We start from the raw sequence: 18,141 nt of genomic DNA on the forward strand, positions 1-18,141 counted from the left end.
GCGGAGATTTCCAAATGTTCTGAGTGAAGAAATTCCTCCTCATCTCAGTCCAAAATGGCCGACCTGTCATTTTGAGACAGTGGCCGCGATTCTCCCAAAAGTGCTGAAACGGTGGGGGAGCTGTTCTAAATCACGACTGTTCTGTCAGCTCAGCTTCTCACCTGAATCTCTGCACTCTGTGCACTGCAGAGGTCCCAGTCGGGAATCTCATTAAAAACTAGGGTGGGTGCTATTCACGCTGGAGTCTGACAGTTCTGGAACTCTGCGCATGCGCAGTGGCCCTGATCTGTCAGTCTCCCCATTTGCTGGCCAGCTCGATCGCTAGCCAGCCCGGGTCCCCTGCAGTGCTGCCCCTCCAGCCCCTGAGAATTACGGCCAGTGTCTCTGTGATGGTGGGCCAGCCAGTGAGAGGAAACGTATGTTCTTCATCTACCCTGTGGAGCCCTGTGAGGATACAGCCTGTTTCAATGAGATCACCTCTCATTCTGTGATACTCCAGACCAGAAAGCACAGGCCCAGTCTCCTCAATCTCTCCTCAGAGGACAATCCCAGGGCTCAGTCTGGTAAATGGTCGCTGCACTCTCTCTGTGGGAAATATCTCCTTCCTTAGATAAGAAGATCAAAACTGTAGACAGTGCTCCAGATGCTGCCTTACCATGGCTCTGTGCAAATGCAGCAAACATCTTTACTCATCTTCTAAGACCTTCTTGCAATGAAGGCCAACATAACTTTGACCTTCCAAGTTGCTTGCTGACCCTTCACATTTGCTTCCATTGATATATGAACAATGACATCCAAGTCCACCTTGGACATCAAGTCTTCCTGATCTCTCTCGATTTCAGAAATACTCTAACTTTCTCATTTTTCCAAAGTGGATGTTTTACATGTTTTTCCACATTGCATTCCATCCGCCATATTCATGTCCACACACTTCACCTGATTAAATCTCCTTCATGCCTCCCTGTGTCCCGCTCACACTTGACATCCTCCCCACCCCCACCCCGCACCCCCCCCTCCCCACCCACCCCCCTGCCCCCCCACTCCAATTGTGGTGTCGACCCAAAACTTGGCGATATTGCCTTTGGGAAATTAGAATCGTTGGGTGCTTTGTCTTTGACTGGCCCAGACACAATGGGCCGCAGGGACTTTTTCTGTGCTTTCGACCTCTATGACTCTATGACTCTCTGATCCTCCCCCCACCCCCAACATGACAATCTGGGATAGCAGTTGTGAACAGCTGAGGCCCAAGCACTGATCCTTACGATACCCCATTTTAATCACTGCCCCAGAAGCTGAGAATGAGCCTTTTATTGCAAATTTCTCCAATATATTTTTGGAACATTTCTCAACCTGTGCCAGTATATCAATGCCAACCCCGTGTATCCTCATTCTGCACATTAACCTCCTGTGTCCTTCTGAAAATTCCAGTGTCCCACATTCAGTGGTCCCCCCTTATCTTTTCCTGCAGTTAAATTCCCAGAACACGCTAACAGTGTGGCCGCACATGATTTCCCTTCAATATATCCATGTCCACTGCCCAATCCTGGGGGGTCTGCAGTGTGTGGGAGGGGTGGGGGGATCTTTAATATTTTGATTGTATCTGTGGTGGTGTTAAAGGAGTTCCTTAATTACAAGGCTTAATATATTTCAACAGATTCCATCAGTGCGTTTTCTTGTGATATGTTTAGCCCCACTCTGGGTTCTGATGCCCTGTTCATCCTGTCAGGGTTTACAATCTCCTTTCTCTCTCTCTGTGAAGCCTCTGAGCTGAGCACAGGGTTCCTCTGTGGCCTCTCTCTGACACCGCTTACCTCTTTCTCAAACTTCCTCACATTGTTGCTAATCTGTATTAAACATGTTTATCTGTTTCCTGCCGATTTCTCCCCAACTCTCCCGACTCATCCCATCTCTCCCGACTCATCCCATCTCCCCCGGCTCATCCCAACTCTCCCAATTCATCTCATCCCTCCCAATTTATCCCGTTTCCCCTCTTAACACAATTCCCTGCCCTCACTGCCAAGCTGGGCAATACCCACTGAACCTTCTCGTATCTAATGAGAACCACACCAGCTTCTCCAGTCTCTTCCCATGATCCAAGTCCCTCAATGTGGATCAGGGGGTAATGGGGTGGGACATTCACCATCCACGGGGTTCATTCGTGAATGAGAGTCTTTAGCGGATTTGGGAAATTTAAATATGGGACAACACTTGAGCACAGTTCTGGAATATTCTGTGAAATATATTTTGGCCTATTCTGTTAGTTCTGAGTCACTGTCCTTCCTGGCAGTGGCTGAGTTCCTCTTTTTTTCAACTGAAGTCTCTTCGAGTTGAAACCACTATCTTTCCGCTGTGACGCCCCATTGTTATCGCTCCCATCTTTAACACTGAACACTTTCAGAGTGTTGACTCACTCCTAAGAGTCATTTCCAGCTTCCAACTTGTTTGAAGCTGTTTTTTTTAATATTTGGGGATAGGTGTCTTTACAAAGTGTGGAACTCAAGGCTCCTAGTGAATAAGTCAGGAGCGGTTACATCTGGGGAACTTGTATTAACTCCCCGTCCTCATTCACCCTGCTGGAGTTGAGGACATCACTGAGGTGGAGATCTGTAGAGTGGACAGAGAATAATGACAGACAATGCTGCAGTCTTTGTGCTCAGAATCGATCCTACAATTGGCAAATATCACAGTCTCAATTGTCACAGTTAATGCCTCCAGCTGCTCTATATTGGAACACCAACACTTGCATTGATGCAGAGAAAATGGAGCAAGAGGGGGCCATTCAGCCCTTCGATCCTGCTCCACCAATCATTATGATCATGGCTGATCATCCAACTCAATAGCTTGAACCCCCCGTCACCCCATATCCTTTCATCCCTTTCTCCCTTTCTCCCCAAGAGCTCGATCTAACTCCTTCTTGAAAACAAACATCGTTTCAGCTTCAGCTGCTTTCTTTGGGAGTGAATTCCCCAGGCTGACCACTGTCTGGGTGTAGAAATTTCTCCTCACCTCTGTTCTAAACCGTCTACCCAGTATCCTCAGACTGTGACCCCTGGTTTCTGGACTCCCCCACCATCGGGAACATCCTTCTTCCATTTACCCTGTCAGGTGCTGTGAGAATTTTAAAGATTTCTATGAGATCCCCCCCTCATTCTTCTGAACTCCAGCGAACACAATCTTAACCAACACATTCTCTCCACATACGTCAGTCCCACCATCCCAGGAGTCAGTCTGGTAAACCTCCTCTGCACTCCCTCCATAGCAAGAACATCCTTCCTCAGATAAGGACACACAAACTGCAGACAATATTCCAGGTGTGGCCTTACCAAGGCTCTGTATAATTGCAGCAAGACATCCCTGCTCCTGTAATCGAATCCTCTCGCAATGAAGGCAAACAGACCCCTTGCCTTTTTTACTGCCTGCTGCAGCTGCATGCTTACCTTCAGTGACTGGTGTACGAGGACACCCAGGTCATGTTGCACATTCCCCTCTCCTAATGTTTGGCCATTCAGACATAATCTGCTCACCTGTTTTTCTACCAAAGTGGATAAACACACATTTATCCAAATTATAGAACATAGAACATTACAGCGCAGTACAGGCCCTTCGGCCCTCGATGTTGCGCCAACCAGTGGAACCAATCTAAAGCCCCTCTAATCTACACTATTCCAATATCATCCATATGTTTATCCAAGAACCATTTGAATGCTCTTAATATTGACGAGTCCACTACTGCTGCAGGCAGGGCATTCCACGCCCTTACTACTCTCTGAGTGAAGAACCGACCTCTAACATCTGTCCTATATCTCTCACCCCTCAATTTAAAGCTATGTCCCCTCGTGTTAGCCATCACCATCTGAGGAAAAAGGCTCTCACTATCCACCCTATCTAATCCTCTGATCATCTTGTATGTCTCTACTAAGTCACCTCTTAACCTTCTCTCTTACGAAAAAAACCTCAAGCCCCTCAGCCTTTCCTCATATGATTTTCCCACCATACCAGGCAACATCCTGGTAAATCTCCTCTGCACCCTTTCCAACACTTCCACATCTTTCCTATAATACGGCGACCAGAACTGTAAGCAATACTCCAAATGCGGCCGCACCAGAGTTTTGTACAGTTGCAGCATGACCTCCTGGCTCCGAAACCCAATCCCTGTACCAATAAAAGCTAACACACCGTACGCCTTCTTAACAACCCTATCAACCTGGGTGTCAACTTTCAGGGATCTATGCACATGGACACCCAGATCCCTCTGTTCTTCCACACTACCAAGTATCTTACCATTAGCCCAGTACTTTGTATTCCTGTTACTCCTTCCAAAGTGAATCACCTCACACTTTTCCGCATTAAACTCCATTTGCCACCTCTCAGCCCAGCTCTGCAGCTTATCTATGTCCCTCTGTAACCTGCCACTTCCCTCCACACTGTTTACAACTCCACCGATTTGTATTTCATCCGCAAATTTACTAATCCATCCTTCCACGTCCTCATCCAGGTCATTAATAAAAATGACAAACAGCAGTGGCCCCAAAACAGATCCTTGCGGTACACCACTAGTAACTGAACTCCAGGATGAATATTTCCCATCAACCACCACCCTCTGTTTTCTTACAGCGAGCCAATTCCTGATCCAAACTACTAAATCACCCTCAATCCCATGTGTCCGTATTTTCTGCAAAAGCTTATCATGGGGAACATTGTCAAATGCTTTGCTGAAATCCATATACACCACATCAACCGCTTTACCCTCATCCACCTCTTTGGTCACCTTCTCAAAGAACTCAATAAGGTTTGTGAGTCACGACCTACCCTTCATAAAACCGTGCTGACTATCCCTAATCAAATTATTCCTTTCTCGGTGATTATAAATCCTATCTCTTAGAATCCTTTCCAATACTTTGCCCACAACAGAAGTAAGGCTCGCCGGTCTATAATTACCAGGGTTGTCCCTACTCCCCTTCTTGAACAAGGGGACAACATTTGCTATCCTCCAGTCTTCTGGCATTGTTCCTGTAGACAATGACGATGCAAAGATCAAAGCCAAAGGCTCTGCAATCTCCTCTCTTATAAAGCATCTGCCAACCATTTGCCACACACTCAGCCTGTTCAATTGGCTCTGAAGGATCTCTGCATCTCCCTCACAGCTCACCCACCCACCCAGCTTTGTGTGTTATTTGTTTTGCTGTGACCCGTGCTGAAGACAAAGGGGAGATATTGGTGATGGCCGTGGATTCATGGTACAAATGAAGACCCCAATACAGCAAATATTCCGTATTTTCCGATACCAGAAAAGGAGGCAATTTGGTCCATCGTGTCTGTACTGGGACTTTGAAAGTCCAAGTATGATATAAATTCCCAGTTTAATATTCACAGAGTCACACTTTAATCCTCTTTAAATTCGTGTACACATCGCTTCTGTAACAGTCAATGGAATCATTTTCCACCAGGATCTCAATGTTTATTTGCTACAGAATCAACCAGCCCGTACATTTTTAAAAGCTGACCTCTGATCATAAAATCATCAGGTCGTTAGAAATAGGAGCTGGAATCGGCCATTCAGCCGCTCAAAATTGTTCCACCATTCAGTGAGAATGAACCTGTTTGTGGCCTTAATAACACTTCCTTGCCCTGTCTGTCTCTCCCTCTGTCTCTTTTGTGTCTCTTTCTCAATCCGTCTCTCTCTCTCTCTCTCTCTCTCACCCTGACTCTCCCTCCCTATCTCCCTGTCTCTCCTACTTTCTCTCTCTCTGTCTGTTCTTCTCTATCTCTCTCTCTCTGTCTGTTCTTCTCTATCTCTCTCTCTCTCCCCCTGCCTCTTTCTGTTTGTCCCTGTCTCGACCTCTCTCTGACTCTGTCTCCAGCTCTCTCAGTTCACATTATTTAGACGGCACTCTCTCCTGTAGTCTCCTGGAGTTGGTCACATCATTGAGATTGCGATCTGTGTCGAGAGTGGAGACTAATGTCCTTCAGTAAACACATCACAGCAGCTGCTGTTTGTGGTCAACATTTCATCATCTCACCCTCGTTTTGTTCAGTTTAACAGCCCAAAGTGTGAATCCATTCCATAATGGTGCTCCCAGACACAGACAGACACACTGACACAGACAGACAGTCTGAGAGACACACAGACAGGTCTGGACAGACAGAGATAGGGATACCGTGACACACACACAGACAGAGACAGACACACATACACAGACAGAGACCGCAAAAAAGGCAGACTGTAAGGGACAGAGATAAGGACACACAGACAAACAGGCACGGACAGATAGGCACAAACACAGGGACTGCAACAAAGACGGACTGACTGAGAGACACACAGTCAGACACATGCACAGAGATAGACAAATACCCAGAGACTGCCACAAAGACAGGGTCAGGCACACAGTCATAGACAGACAGAGGCAAGGCACAGACACACACGCAGACAGATACAACAAAAGGACACAGGCAGACACAGCCATATGCACAGAGCGAGACAATTACAGCAAAAAAACACTCAAACCAGCAAACAGTGGCAGAAATGCAGATAGAGACACTTACAGACATGCAGAGATCAGGACACAAAGAGAGACACACACAAAGAGACTGCCACAATGACATACAGACACAGAGAAACGCACACACAGGCTCGATTTTACCATTGAGTCGCTCCCGTTTTCAGGCGCGAAAACGTGGTGAAGTCGGGCGTGAGGCCATTAATGCAATTCACGGCCGTGTCTGCGCAGATGGCCACTTTACCGAGGCCCGGGAATGGCCGCGATCAGATTTGCGCCCAAAACTGGCATTTAAATTGAATTAATGAACTGCCCGCCCAAGTTTATCAGCATTTCCCCCTTTACCACCACGTTCGCCGATCCGGAATCGGCCCGGAATGGACATGCTGAATAAAAGTCTGTTTCGGGCGCTCCAGCTGCTGGAGAGGTGAGTTCAGTGTTTCTAACGGCTCTGTGACTCAGATTGGGGGGGGGGGGGAGGCGGTCCAGATCACTCTCTGGTGGGGGGGCAGGGGGTGGTGAGGGAGGAGGGAGGCCAGATTGTTGTCTGGTTGGGGGAGGCGGGGGGGAGGAGGGCAGATCGTTGTCTGGTTGTGGGGGGGGGGAGGGAGGAGGAGGCGGGTAAGATGTATCTCTGGTGGGGGGGGAAGCTCCATCATTTTCTGGTGGAGGGGGAGGCCAGATGGATCTCTGGTGCGGGGAACTGGTGGGGGGGACTGGTGGGGGGGGCAGGGTGGTCCGCTGCCACTCTGCGAGTGATTGGTGGGGGGGGAAGAGGGCAGGGGGTCGCGATCGGTCTAGGGAGCGGGAGTGGGTGGATAAGGGGGACAGTGATGTCTGTGGGGGCCATCGCTCCCGCTTTTTGCTCCCGGGCCGCTTTCTCCGCTTTCTGCGGCCCGGGAGCGATCTGACATGGGTGCGCATTTTCAATTTTTTTTCTAACTGCGCATGCGCAGTTCAGAGCTCCAATCGTTTTGGGTGCGCTGGGCCCCGCCCACAGCGCGATCCAGACCCGCCATTTCTTTTCAGGCTAAGTGCTTATGGGGGCGCCTGAGAACAGATTTCCAAGTCGGATCTGAATTGCGCCCAGATTCAGCGCTCAGAATGAAAATGGCAAAATCAGGCCTACAGACTACCACACAGACAGATACACACACACACACACACAGACACACACACACACACACACAGGCAGAGACAGGCAGAGACACACAGAGATCAGCAAACAGAGACAGAAAGAGAGACAACACATAGACACATACAGGGCAGACACAAAAATATGAGAGATATCGGGAAGAAACAGATTCCTAACATAGCTGTCATAGAATCATACTGAGCTGAAGAGGCCCGTCACCCCATCGAGTCTTCACCGGCACGCGAGAGCCACCTGACCTCCCACCAAATCCCATTTACCAGCACTTGTCCCATAGCCCTGAATGTTATGACGTGCCAAGTGGTCATCCAGATACTTTTTAAAGGATGTGAAGCAAACATCCATTAACACACTCTGGAAAGATAATTCAGGAACAATCCGGCATTCCCACTGGCCACAGCTATGTTCTGTTGAATGGGAACATTCATTCCAAATTTACAGTTACAACTCCAAATGTTTCTGAGGATATCCAAAGTTGCCATTGGACGTCCTTGTGTCTGTTCTGCTGTCCAGTTGGAGTGTGAGTCATCTAAATCTTCTCTAATTTCACACACCCTGATGACCTTTCCTCTAACAATATAAAATAACAAAAACCTTTCACCCCGAGTCTGCAATTTACAACCAACCGAACCTCAGCTGTGATTGAGGAATGTTTGAGCTGATCGAGACTGCTCCTCGAGTGAGGAATTTCTTGCCAAAATCACCCTTGAAAGGGTGATTTCTAATTCTGAGATTTTGCTGACTGTTTCTCCAGGGTGAGATGAAAGAACACAGAGTCTCCCAGAATGCTGCATCAAGTAATTAATTTCCCTCAAACAATTCCATTTCACCCGTTTCTCTTCAACACTCAGCGCTGTCCATGCAGACTGTTGTCAGAATTCACCTCATTGGACTCTGGAATCATTCTAATGCATCACTCCAGCTGGGGTCCAATCTCAGAAACATCTGTCCCATCCCACCTACTCCATCCTCCAGCTGTTTAAAGCTTTCAATGGCTACAGGGTCCTCTGTCACCCCCCCGCTTCCCACCCCATTCAACAGCAATTTACTCCCTTTTTAATCCTGAAAAAGAGTCACAGCTGTCCCCTCAACACCAGTGCCATCCTCACAGAAACATTATTTCACTGATACAGCGCTCGTAACACAGTAACCCCTCAACAGGCATGTCAAAGCGAGCCATTATCTATTGAACAGTGAGGGGAGATGTAAGTGAAGTCGACCCAATTCTGTGTGGAGGGAAGGAGGTATTGAGGAGTGTCATTGACGGGGAGAGAGACAGACAGGCGGAGAGGATTTGGGAGGGGATTCCAGAGCTCAGGCCCCCCGGCAGCTGAAGGATCGCACTGTGGATCAATGGAAAGTGGGGGAGAGTTCCCAAGGCAGCAATTATCCAGCTATAGAGATATCAGAGGGATCATGATCTAGAGGATCAGACACAGATAGAGAGGAGTCGAGGACTATGTGGAGAACATGTATGTCATTAACATGGACAATAACAGCAGATGCATCAGAAGATCATCAACACACGGGTTCCCTCCGGGACTCACACAAGCCCAAATGCTAAATATGTCGGTGCTTCTTCAATCATCTCTGGGCCCAGATTGGGCTTCCATTCGCTTTCCGTTTAACAACCCTCCATGGACAGCCTCACATCAGAGAGGATCACCACCAGATTCACAAAGGGCAATGAGAGAGGGACAATAATTGTCAGGCTTGTCAGAGACACTCACTTCTGGAATGAGGCAATATGTTGATTTCACAATTTTTAAATAACGTTACAAGACCAATTCTAACATTCTAGAGACAGACAGAGAGGTTCAAGGAGGGGAGGTAGATGTATATACTCGAGGATTTGAGCTCCATAATCCAGAACGACACTTCCCCCGGTGCCAGTACTGAGGGAGTGCTGCACTGTCGGAGGCAGATATATATACTCGAGGATTTCAGCTCCATAATCCAGGCCAACTCTCGCTTACCACCACCCCCCACAACCCACGCCCCCCAACCTCCCCCCGGTGCCAGCATTGAGCGAGTGCTGCACTGTCGGGGGTAGATGTATATACTCTAGGATTTGAGCTCCATCATCCAGTCTGACACTCCCCCCGGTGCCAGTACTGAGGGAGTGCTGCACTGTCGGAGGTAGATGTATATACTCTAGGATATGAGCTCCATAATCCAGACCGACACTCCCCCCGGTGCCAGTACTGAGGGAGTGCTGCACTGTCGGAGGTAGACGTTTCTTCTCTCAAAGGTAATAATTCACTGTACGTCAGCCACACCTTTACAACAAAAAACAGTGCAACATACACAGTAACCAGTGCAAACATGAGTGTGGATTATAAATGCAGATATAGATACAGCATCAAAGGGAGGAGGTTAGAATTGCAATTGGGCAACGTGGTAATTCTCACAATCGTGGGGAAGTGATGAGGAATAAAGGTTTCTCGAATATTTCCTCAATTTCTTCCTCGAATCTCTGTTGCCCGAATTGTAACACAATGGATTGCTGTAATATTGGGGCAGGATAATTAAACACAACTGACTTCCACCTCAAAGCACAACTTTTCACAGAACCTCTCTAACATTGGTCTCTGAATTCACCCGCTGTGTATCTTACACTGACAGTTCCTAATGACTATCAGAGACTCTTAAACATTGTTCTCACAATATTCACTTTATTGTAAGTGAGGATGTATTGAAATCCAGATATCCTGATCATTCTTTCACAAAAAATGAAACAAAATTAAATTGTCTCACTCTGATTAAAGTTACAGACATGAAAATCACACCCTGGAATATAAATACAGATTTAGTTCACAGTCGAGCCTTCTGACTTGTTTATCGTTATAGAACAAGAAAATCTCTTTGGAAACTGTCTATCCCCGTATCCCGGGACCCCGCACATTTAGCATGGCCAATCCCCCGAACCGAGACATCCTTGGACTGTGGGAGGAAACCGGAGCACCCAGAGAGAACCCATGCAGACACGGGAAGAACGTGCAAACTCCATACAGACAGTCACCTGTAGCCAGAATCAAATCCAGGTCCCTGGCGCTGTGAGGCAGGAGTGATAACCACTGTTCTACCATTAGAATTACCAGTAATAATCTGTTTCCTGCAACTCAGCATTGAATTTACAATCAATCGTCACCACTTCTCTCTTTCCAATTCCAGTTCTGAATAAACCACATTTCTGGGTGGATTCTGATGTTGCTGCTCAGGGTGGAGATGTCACCTTTAACTGTAGCAGCCCCCGCGACAATCCTGCCATTGCATTTTACTTATACAGACAAGGAGAAATGGAATTAGTCAGTGTCAAGTCTCCTGCTGCAGACACACATTCCGTCACCTTCACCGTCAAGAATATTGATCACTCTAAAATAGGAAATTATACCTGTCGGTATGAAGCGGATGTGAATGGAAGGAACCTAACCTCGGGTGATAGTGACCCTGTAAACATCACTGTGAGAGGTGAGTGAGATTCACTATCAATATATCCATCTGATTTTAGTAAAATGATTCTCCTGTTTTAGTTTCAATCTCTGAACTTTCCTGGTTACACTAAATAGCAAAGTAACAGTTCAAACTGCCCTGACAGGGTGAACAGATTGTTACCATACAGCCATAGAAAATTACAGCTCAGAAACAGGCCTTTTGGCCCTTCTTGTCTGTGCTGAACCATTTTTTGCCTCGTCCCACTGACCTGCACTTGGACCATATCCCTCCACACCCCTCTCATCCATGAACCCGTCCAAGTTTTTCTTAAATGTTAAAAGTACTTTATCCGGCAGCTCATTCCACACTCCCACCACTCTCTGTGAGAAGATGCCCCCCTTAATATTCCCTTTAAACTTTTCTCCTTTCACCCTGAACCCATGCCCTCTGGTTTTTTTCTCCCCTCGCCTCAGTGGAAAAAGCCTGCTTGCATTCACTCTATCTATACCCATCAAAATCTTATACACCTCTCTCAAATCTCCCCTCATTCTTCTACGCTCCAGGGAATAAAGTCCCAACCTGTTCAATCTCTCTCTGTAACTCAGCTTCTCAAGTCCCGGCAACATCCTTGTGAACCTTCTCTGCACTCTTTCAACCTTATTTACATCCTTCCTGTAACTAGGTGACCAAAACTGTACACAATACTCTAAATTCGGCCTCACCAATGCCTTATATAACCTTACCATAACACTCCAACTTTTATACTCGAAACTCCGATTTATAAAGGCCAATGTACCAGAGGCACTCTTTACGACCTTATCCACCTGTGACGTCACTTTTAGGGAATTCTGTACCTGTATTCCCAGATCCCTCTGTTCAACTGCACTCTTCAGAGTCCTACCATTTACCCAAGACGTTCTACTTTGGTTTGTCCTTCCAAAGTGCAATATCTCACACTTGTCTGCGTTAAATTCCATTTGCCATTTGTCAGCCCATTTTTCTAGTTGGTTAAAATCCCTCTGCAAGCTTTTAAAACCTTCCTCACTGTCCACGACACCTCCAATCTTTGAATCATCAGTAAATTTGCTGATCCACTTTTTGTACTCCTTTGCACTTTTTATACTCCTCGAGCATCTGATCTGTTCCTTGATGCCTGTACATTTCATACAACTCTCTCTTCCTCTTAATCAGTGTTACACTCTCCCTCGAGAACCAAGGTTCTTTATTCCTATTTACTTTGCCTTTAATCCTGACAGGAACATAAAAACTCTGCACTCTCAAAATTTCTCCTTTGAAGGCCTCCCACTTTCCATTTACATCCTTACCAGAGAGCAGCCTGTGCCAATCCAGACTTCCCAGTTCCCTTCTCATTTCATCAAATTTGGCCTTTTTCCAGTTCAGAACTTCAACCCAAGGACCAGATCTACCCTTGTCCATAATCAGGTTGAAACTAATGGCATTATGATCACTGGATCCATCGTGTTCCCTCACACTCACATCCATCACCTGCCCTAACTCATTTCCCAATAGGAGATCCAATATCACATCCTCTCTCGTTGGCACCTCTATATACTGATGTAGAAAATTTTCCGAAACACATTTTACAAACTCTACCCCATCCAAACCTTTAACAGTATGCGAGTCCCAATCTATATGTGGAAAATTAAAATCCCCTACTATCACAACTTTGTGTTTCTTGCAGTTGTCAGCTATCTCTCTGCTGATTTGCTCCTCCAATTCTCGCTGACTATTGGGTGGTCTATAATAAAACCCCATAAATGTGGTCATGCCTTTCCTGTTTCTCAGCTCCACCCATAGGGTCTCTGTAGACAAGCTCCCTAATCTATCCTGCCTGAGTACCGCTGTAATATTTTCCCTGACCAACAATGCCACCCCCCACCTTTTATCCCTCTGCCTCTATCCCGCCTGAAACATTGGAACCCTGGAACATTGAGCTGCCAGTCCTGCCCCTCCTGTAGCCAAGTTTCACTAATGGCTATAATGTCATATTTCTATGTGTATATCCACGCCCTCAGCTCATCTGCCTTCCCCACAATACTCCTGGCATTGAAATAGACACACCTCAAAAGGTTATTTCCACCACACTCAACCCTGTGATTTTGCTTGGACGAACCTGTCTTTTCCCCCTGCTCCACTATCTGCTCTGGCACTCTGTTTCCTATCCCCCTGCAAATCTAGTTTAAGCACTCCCCAATAACACTCGCAAACCTCCCTGCAAGTATATTGGTCCCCTTGTAGTTTAGGTGTAACCCGTATCTCTTGTACAGGTCCCACCTGCCCCAGGAGAGGTCCCAATGATCCAAGAATCAGAAACACTGCCCCCTACACCAGTTCCTCAGCCACGTGTTCATCCATCCAAGCATCCAAGAATGCTGTGCACGCGATCAGAGACATCCCTGCCCTTGGCATCCGGGAGGCAACAAACCATGCGGGAGTCTCTGTCCCGACCACAGAACCTCCTGTCCGTTACCTCCATATTCAGCGGCATTGTGTTCTGAAGAACTAAACAGATGACTGGGCTTGTGATGTGGACCACAACCATAACAATGAGCATCGAGAATCGAAGCTGTACGAGCTTCCCAACGGCTGTGATTGGTGAAACATCTGCCTGGTAGTTGGCGCACGGTCACCATCTCACAAAGGACTTCATGAGTTATGATTAAAATTTAGGACATTGACCAATGGAAATTGAGTTCCCGACTGCCAAAATTCAGCTGGTTCATTGGGACCCCCATCCACACTCCAACTCCCTGGCCAACTCTGAGGTGCTCTGTAAGCTGGCGAGGGTATTTTTACAGTAAGAGGTTTAACAACACCAGGTTAAAGTCCAACAGGTTTATTTGGTAGCAAATACCATTAGCTTTCGGAGCGCTGCTCCTTTGTCAGATGGAGTGGAAATCTGCTCTCAAACAGGGCACAGAGACACAAAATCAAGTTGCAGGATACTGATTAGAATGCGAATCCCTACAACCAACTAGGTCTTAAAGATACAGACAATGTGAGTGGAGGGAGCATTAAGCACAGGCTAAAGAGATGTGCATTGTCTCCAGACAGGACAGCCAGTGAGATTCTGCAAGTCCAGGAGGCAAGCTGTGGGGGTTACTGATAGTGTGACATAAATCCAACATCCCGGTTTAAGCCGTCCTCATGTGTGCGGAACTTGGCTATCAGTTTCTGCTCAGCGACTCTGCGCTGTCATGTGTCGCGAAGGCAGCCTTGGAGAACGCTGAGGCGAGGGGAGAAAAAAACCCAGAGGGCATGGGTTAAGGGTGAAAGGAGAAAAGTTTAAAGGGAATATTAGTGGGGGCTTCTTCACGCAGAGAGTGGTGGGAGTGTGGAATGAGCTGCCGGATAAAGTGGTAAATGCAGGGTCACTTTTAACATTTAAGAAAAACCTGGACGGGTTCATGGATGAGAGGGGTGTGGAGGGATATGGTCCAAGTGCAGGTCAGTGGGACTAGGCATAAAATGGTTCGGCACAGCCAAGAAGGGCCAAAAGGCCTGTTTCTGAGCTGTAATTTTCTCTGGTTCTATGGTTCAAAGATCAGAGGCTGAATGCCCGTGACCGCTGAAGAGCCCCCATGCCAGCGGTCATGGGCATTCAGCCTCTGATCTTCGGGTAAGCGTTCTCCAAGGGGGCCTTCATGACACACGACAGCGCAGAGTCGCTGAGCAGAAACTGATAGACAAGTTCCGCACACATGAGGACGGCCTAAACCAGGATGTTAGATTTATGTCACACTATCAGTAACCCCCACAGCTTGCCTCCTGGACTTGCAGAATCTCACTGGCTGTCCTGTCTGGAGACAATACACATCTCTTTAACCTGCGCTTAATGCTCCCTCCACTCACATTGTCTGTATCTTTAAGACCTGGTTGGCTGTAGGGATTCGCATTCTAATCATATTCTGTAACTTGATTTGTGTCTCTGTGCCCTGTTTGAGAGCAGATTTCCACTCCATCTGACGAAGGAGCAGCGTTCCGAAAGCTAATGGCATTTGCTACCAAATAAACCTGTTGGACCTTAACCTGGTGTTGTTAAAACTCTTACTGTGTTTACCTCAGTCCAACGCCGGCATCTCCACATCATGAGGATGTTTTTAACCAGGAGACAGAGATTAAAGATGTGACAAAATAATCGGAATGGAGATTAATATTTGTTTCTTGTTTCCCTGTATGTAGCGGGTTTCTGCGATCTGGAACACCCGTAGAAATCACAGTGGAAGAATATTCGGGAACTCTCAAAGTAGAATTGACAATACTCATTGGATGAAATGTTAAGAGATGATGAGGAACAAAAAAGTAGGGTGGGGGAATGGGACTAAATGATTTGGGCATTTAATGGGATAGCACGGACATGATGGGCCAAAATGCCTCCTCCTCTTTTGGATGGTGTTATGATTCTACATCAAGTTTTTAACTCATTGTTTCATTTTGTTTTCTCCTTCTGGTCTGGAGCTAACTTTGGTGTCTGCAGTTTTTCAGGTTCAGTTCCTGTCCTCCATTCAGTTCCAAGTTATTCACCTCGTGTAGAAGCTGTTCATTGACAATGTTCTGCTCTCTCTCCCTGTATCTCATTCAGAAAATGGTTCTGTGGCTCCCCTTGTGGCTGGCATTGGTTCTGCCGTGGGTCTGATTCTCATCCTCGCTCTGCTGGGGCTCTGCCTCTGGAGGAAAGGTAGGTCAGGATCAGTGTAAGAACCAGTCATCAGACATGCCAAAGTAACTGTTATCTCTTTATGATCACTGTGAACCAATTGGCTAATGCAACCATCCTCTCCTCTCTGACATCAGATGTAGGGGAGTCCCATTTCAAGGATGAAGCTGGAAGAATAGTAGGTAGAAAATAGATGTGGGTGCAGGAGAAAAATAGGAAATATCAACTCTACTACCTGTCAGATAGCCACTCGAATATTCAGCGGCAATGCGTTCTGAAGAGCTAAACAGATGGTTGGGCTTGTGATGTAGACCGCAGAAAACACAGCTAATTTTAGTCAGATTCAACTTTGCCTTTCCTGGTGACAGTGTCTCACAGGATGATCCAACAAATTTGAATGCCTCCCCCCGCAAAGCTACCAGGTTATGAGGAATGGAGCGAGAACTTGGAGAGATGGTTTGATGCAGGTTGTTCAGAGAGGAGATGGTATGGAATCTGGAACACTGCAGGAAAGACAAAGCAAGGCAGTAACAAGCTGGTGAAAGTTAAGATTGGACTTTCAAACTCGGAACCAAGAAAATCGGGGTGAAGTGCTCTGCCCACCCCAATATGGCCATCGAGGCTTGTGTCCAGACAATGGCTGGGACTGTCGGCCCCTCGGACATTGTAGCGACCTCAAAAATGTATGACAAAGCCGTCTTTTCCTTCAAGGTGAGCAAACGGTCCACCTCACCCTGGAAAAGGGGCTCACGGTGGGCGGAACATTCCTGGCAGTTTCCGAGCTGGCTGGAGAAGGAAGCGGGGAGGCTCCTTGAGGCTATGGTGGGATGTGGGCAAGACTCACATCCTTACCTTCTGTCAGGGGTACGCAAGGTGCGGGGGGCGGGGGTCGACAAAAAGGCGGAAATCCAGGGTCGAAGAGATAGAGCAGGGAGTTTTCGACCTGGGTTCATGCCTCGGTCAGTCTGATGAGGACCCGGCCCTATGGCTGGTGGACAGAGAGAAGGACGTGCTGCGGGATCTGCAACTTGTCGGATTTCGTGGCGTGTACGTAAGGTTGCTGATCCAGATCCACACAGACCTGGACTGTGGCTCCTCCTACTTCTACTCATTTGAGAAATAAACAGGTGACCCGTCAGCAGCTCCTTACGCTCCTGGCCAGTGACAGATCCCCTGTTTCGGATCCGGAGGGCATTAGGGCTATTGGCCGGAAATATTTCGCTGTCCTTTTCTCTCCGGATCCGTCCAGCGAGGATGCTCGTAGAGTTGTCTGGGAGGACCGGCTGCAGGTCATCCCGGAGGGCACTGATGGGCTTGAAGCTCCTATAAGCCTGGGAGAACTCGCAGGCGCCCTCGACAGCCTCTCAAGGGGAAAAGCCCCAGGGCTGGACAGGCTGACAGTGGAGTTCTTCAGGGCACACTGGAACTTCTTGGGGAATGACTATGCGGGGTTCCTGGGGGAAGATTACTGCGACCGGAGAGATGCCCCTTTCTTGTCACAGCGCCATCATTGCCCTGCTGCCCAATAAGAGGGATCTGAACCACCGACAAAACTGGCGCCCAGTCTCCCTCCTCAGCACGGAATATAAAATGTTTGTCAAGGCTGTGTCAACACGCCTTGGTACCGTGCTGGACCACGTAATCCACTCTGACCAGTCCGACACGGTCCCAGGCCATTCGATACATGATAATCTCCATCTGGACCAGGACCTAATCCACCATTCCAAGAGGGCTCGTCTGTCGAGTGTGTTCCTGTCCCTTGGTCAAGAGAAGACGTTCGACAGGGTGGGTCACGAGTATCTGCTCGGAACTCTGTGGGCATTCGGGTTCGGGAAGCACTTTGTCACCTGGATCCGATTACTGTACGCTGCCACAGAGTGTCATTGAAGTTAATGGGTCCCTGATGTTGCCCCTTTGCTTTGGGAGAGGAGTGAGGCAGGGCTGCCCCTTGTCTGGCCAAAGCCATTCCTGCACCTCTTGCGGGGGAGCTTGTTGGGTCTGACTCTGCACAGGCCGAGCATCAGGGTGGTCCTGTCAGCTTACACTGACGACGTGTTCCTCATGTTCAAAATCCCAGCTGACCAGAAGAGGATGTGCGAGTGCCAGACCGTGTACTCCGCTGCGTCCTCTGCCAGGATCAACTGGGCCAAGTGCTCCGGACTCCTGGTCAGTCCGTGGCAGATAAATCCCCCTCTCGGAGGAGCTCAGGCCTTTCACCTGGAGCAGGACCAGCCTCCTCCACTTGGGAGTCCATCTTTTCCTGGCTAAGGAATCCTGGCCGGTGAACAGGCAGGAGCTGGCGGACAAAGTCACCACTCGCCTGAGTCGCTGGACAGGACTGCTCTGAGTGCTGTCGTACAGGGCCCGAGTTCTCATCA

General features: G+C 47.9%; 1 protein-coding gene across 2 annotated transcripts in view; it reads left to right on the forward strand.

Annotated features, from left to right (window-relative positions):
- LOC144485343 (immunoglobulin superfamily member 1-like) overlaps positions 1–18,141 on the forward strand; it is a 60,030-nt gene that overhangs the window by 29,472 nt on the left and 12,417 nt on the right. For both annotated transcript variants that reach the window (XM_078203541.1, XM_078203542.1), the window contains 2 exons: positions 10,825–11,121; positions 15,689–15,784. In XM_078203541.1, the coding sequence (XP_078059667.1) occupies positions 10,825–11,121; positions 15,689–15,784 (393 nt within the window). The remainder of the gene's footprint in view (positions 1–10,824; positions 11,122–15,688; positions 15,785–18,141) is intronic.

The sequence above is a fragment of the Mustelus asterias genome, unplaced genomic scaffold, assembly GCF_964213995.1.
Source record: "Mustelus asterias unplaced genomic scaffold, sMusAst1.hap1.1 HAP1_SCAFFOLD_188, whole genome shotgun sequence".
NCBI lineage: Eukaryota > Metazoa > Chordata > Chondrichthyes > Carcharhiniformes > Triakidae > Mustelus > Mustelus asterias.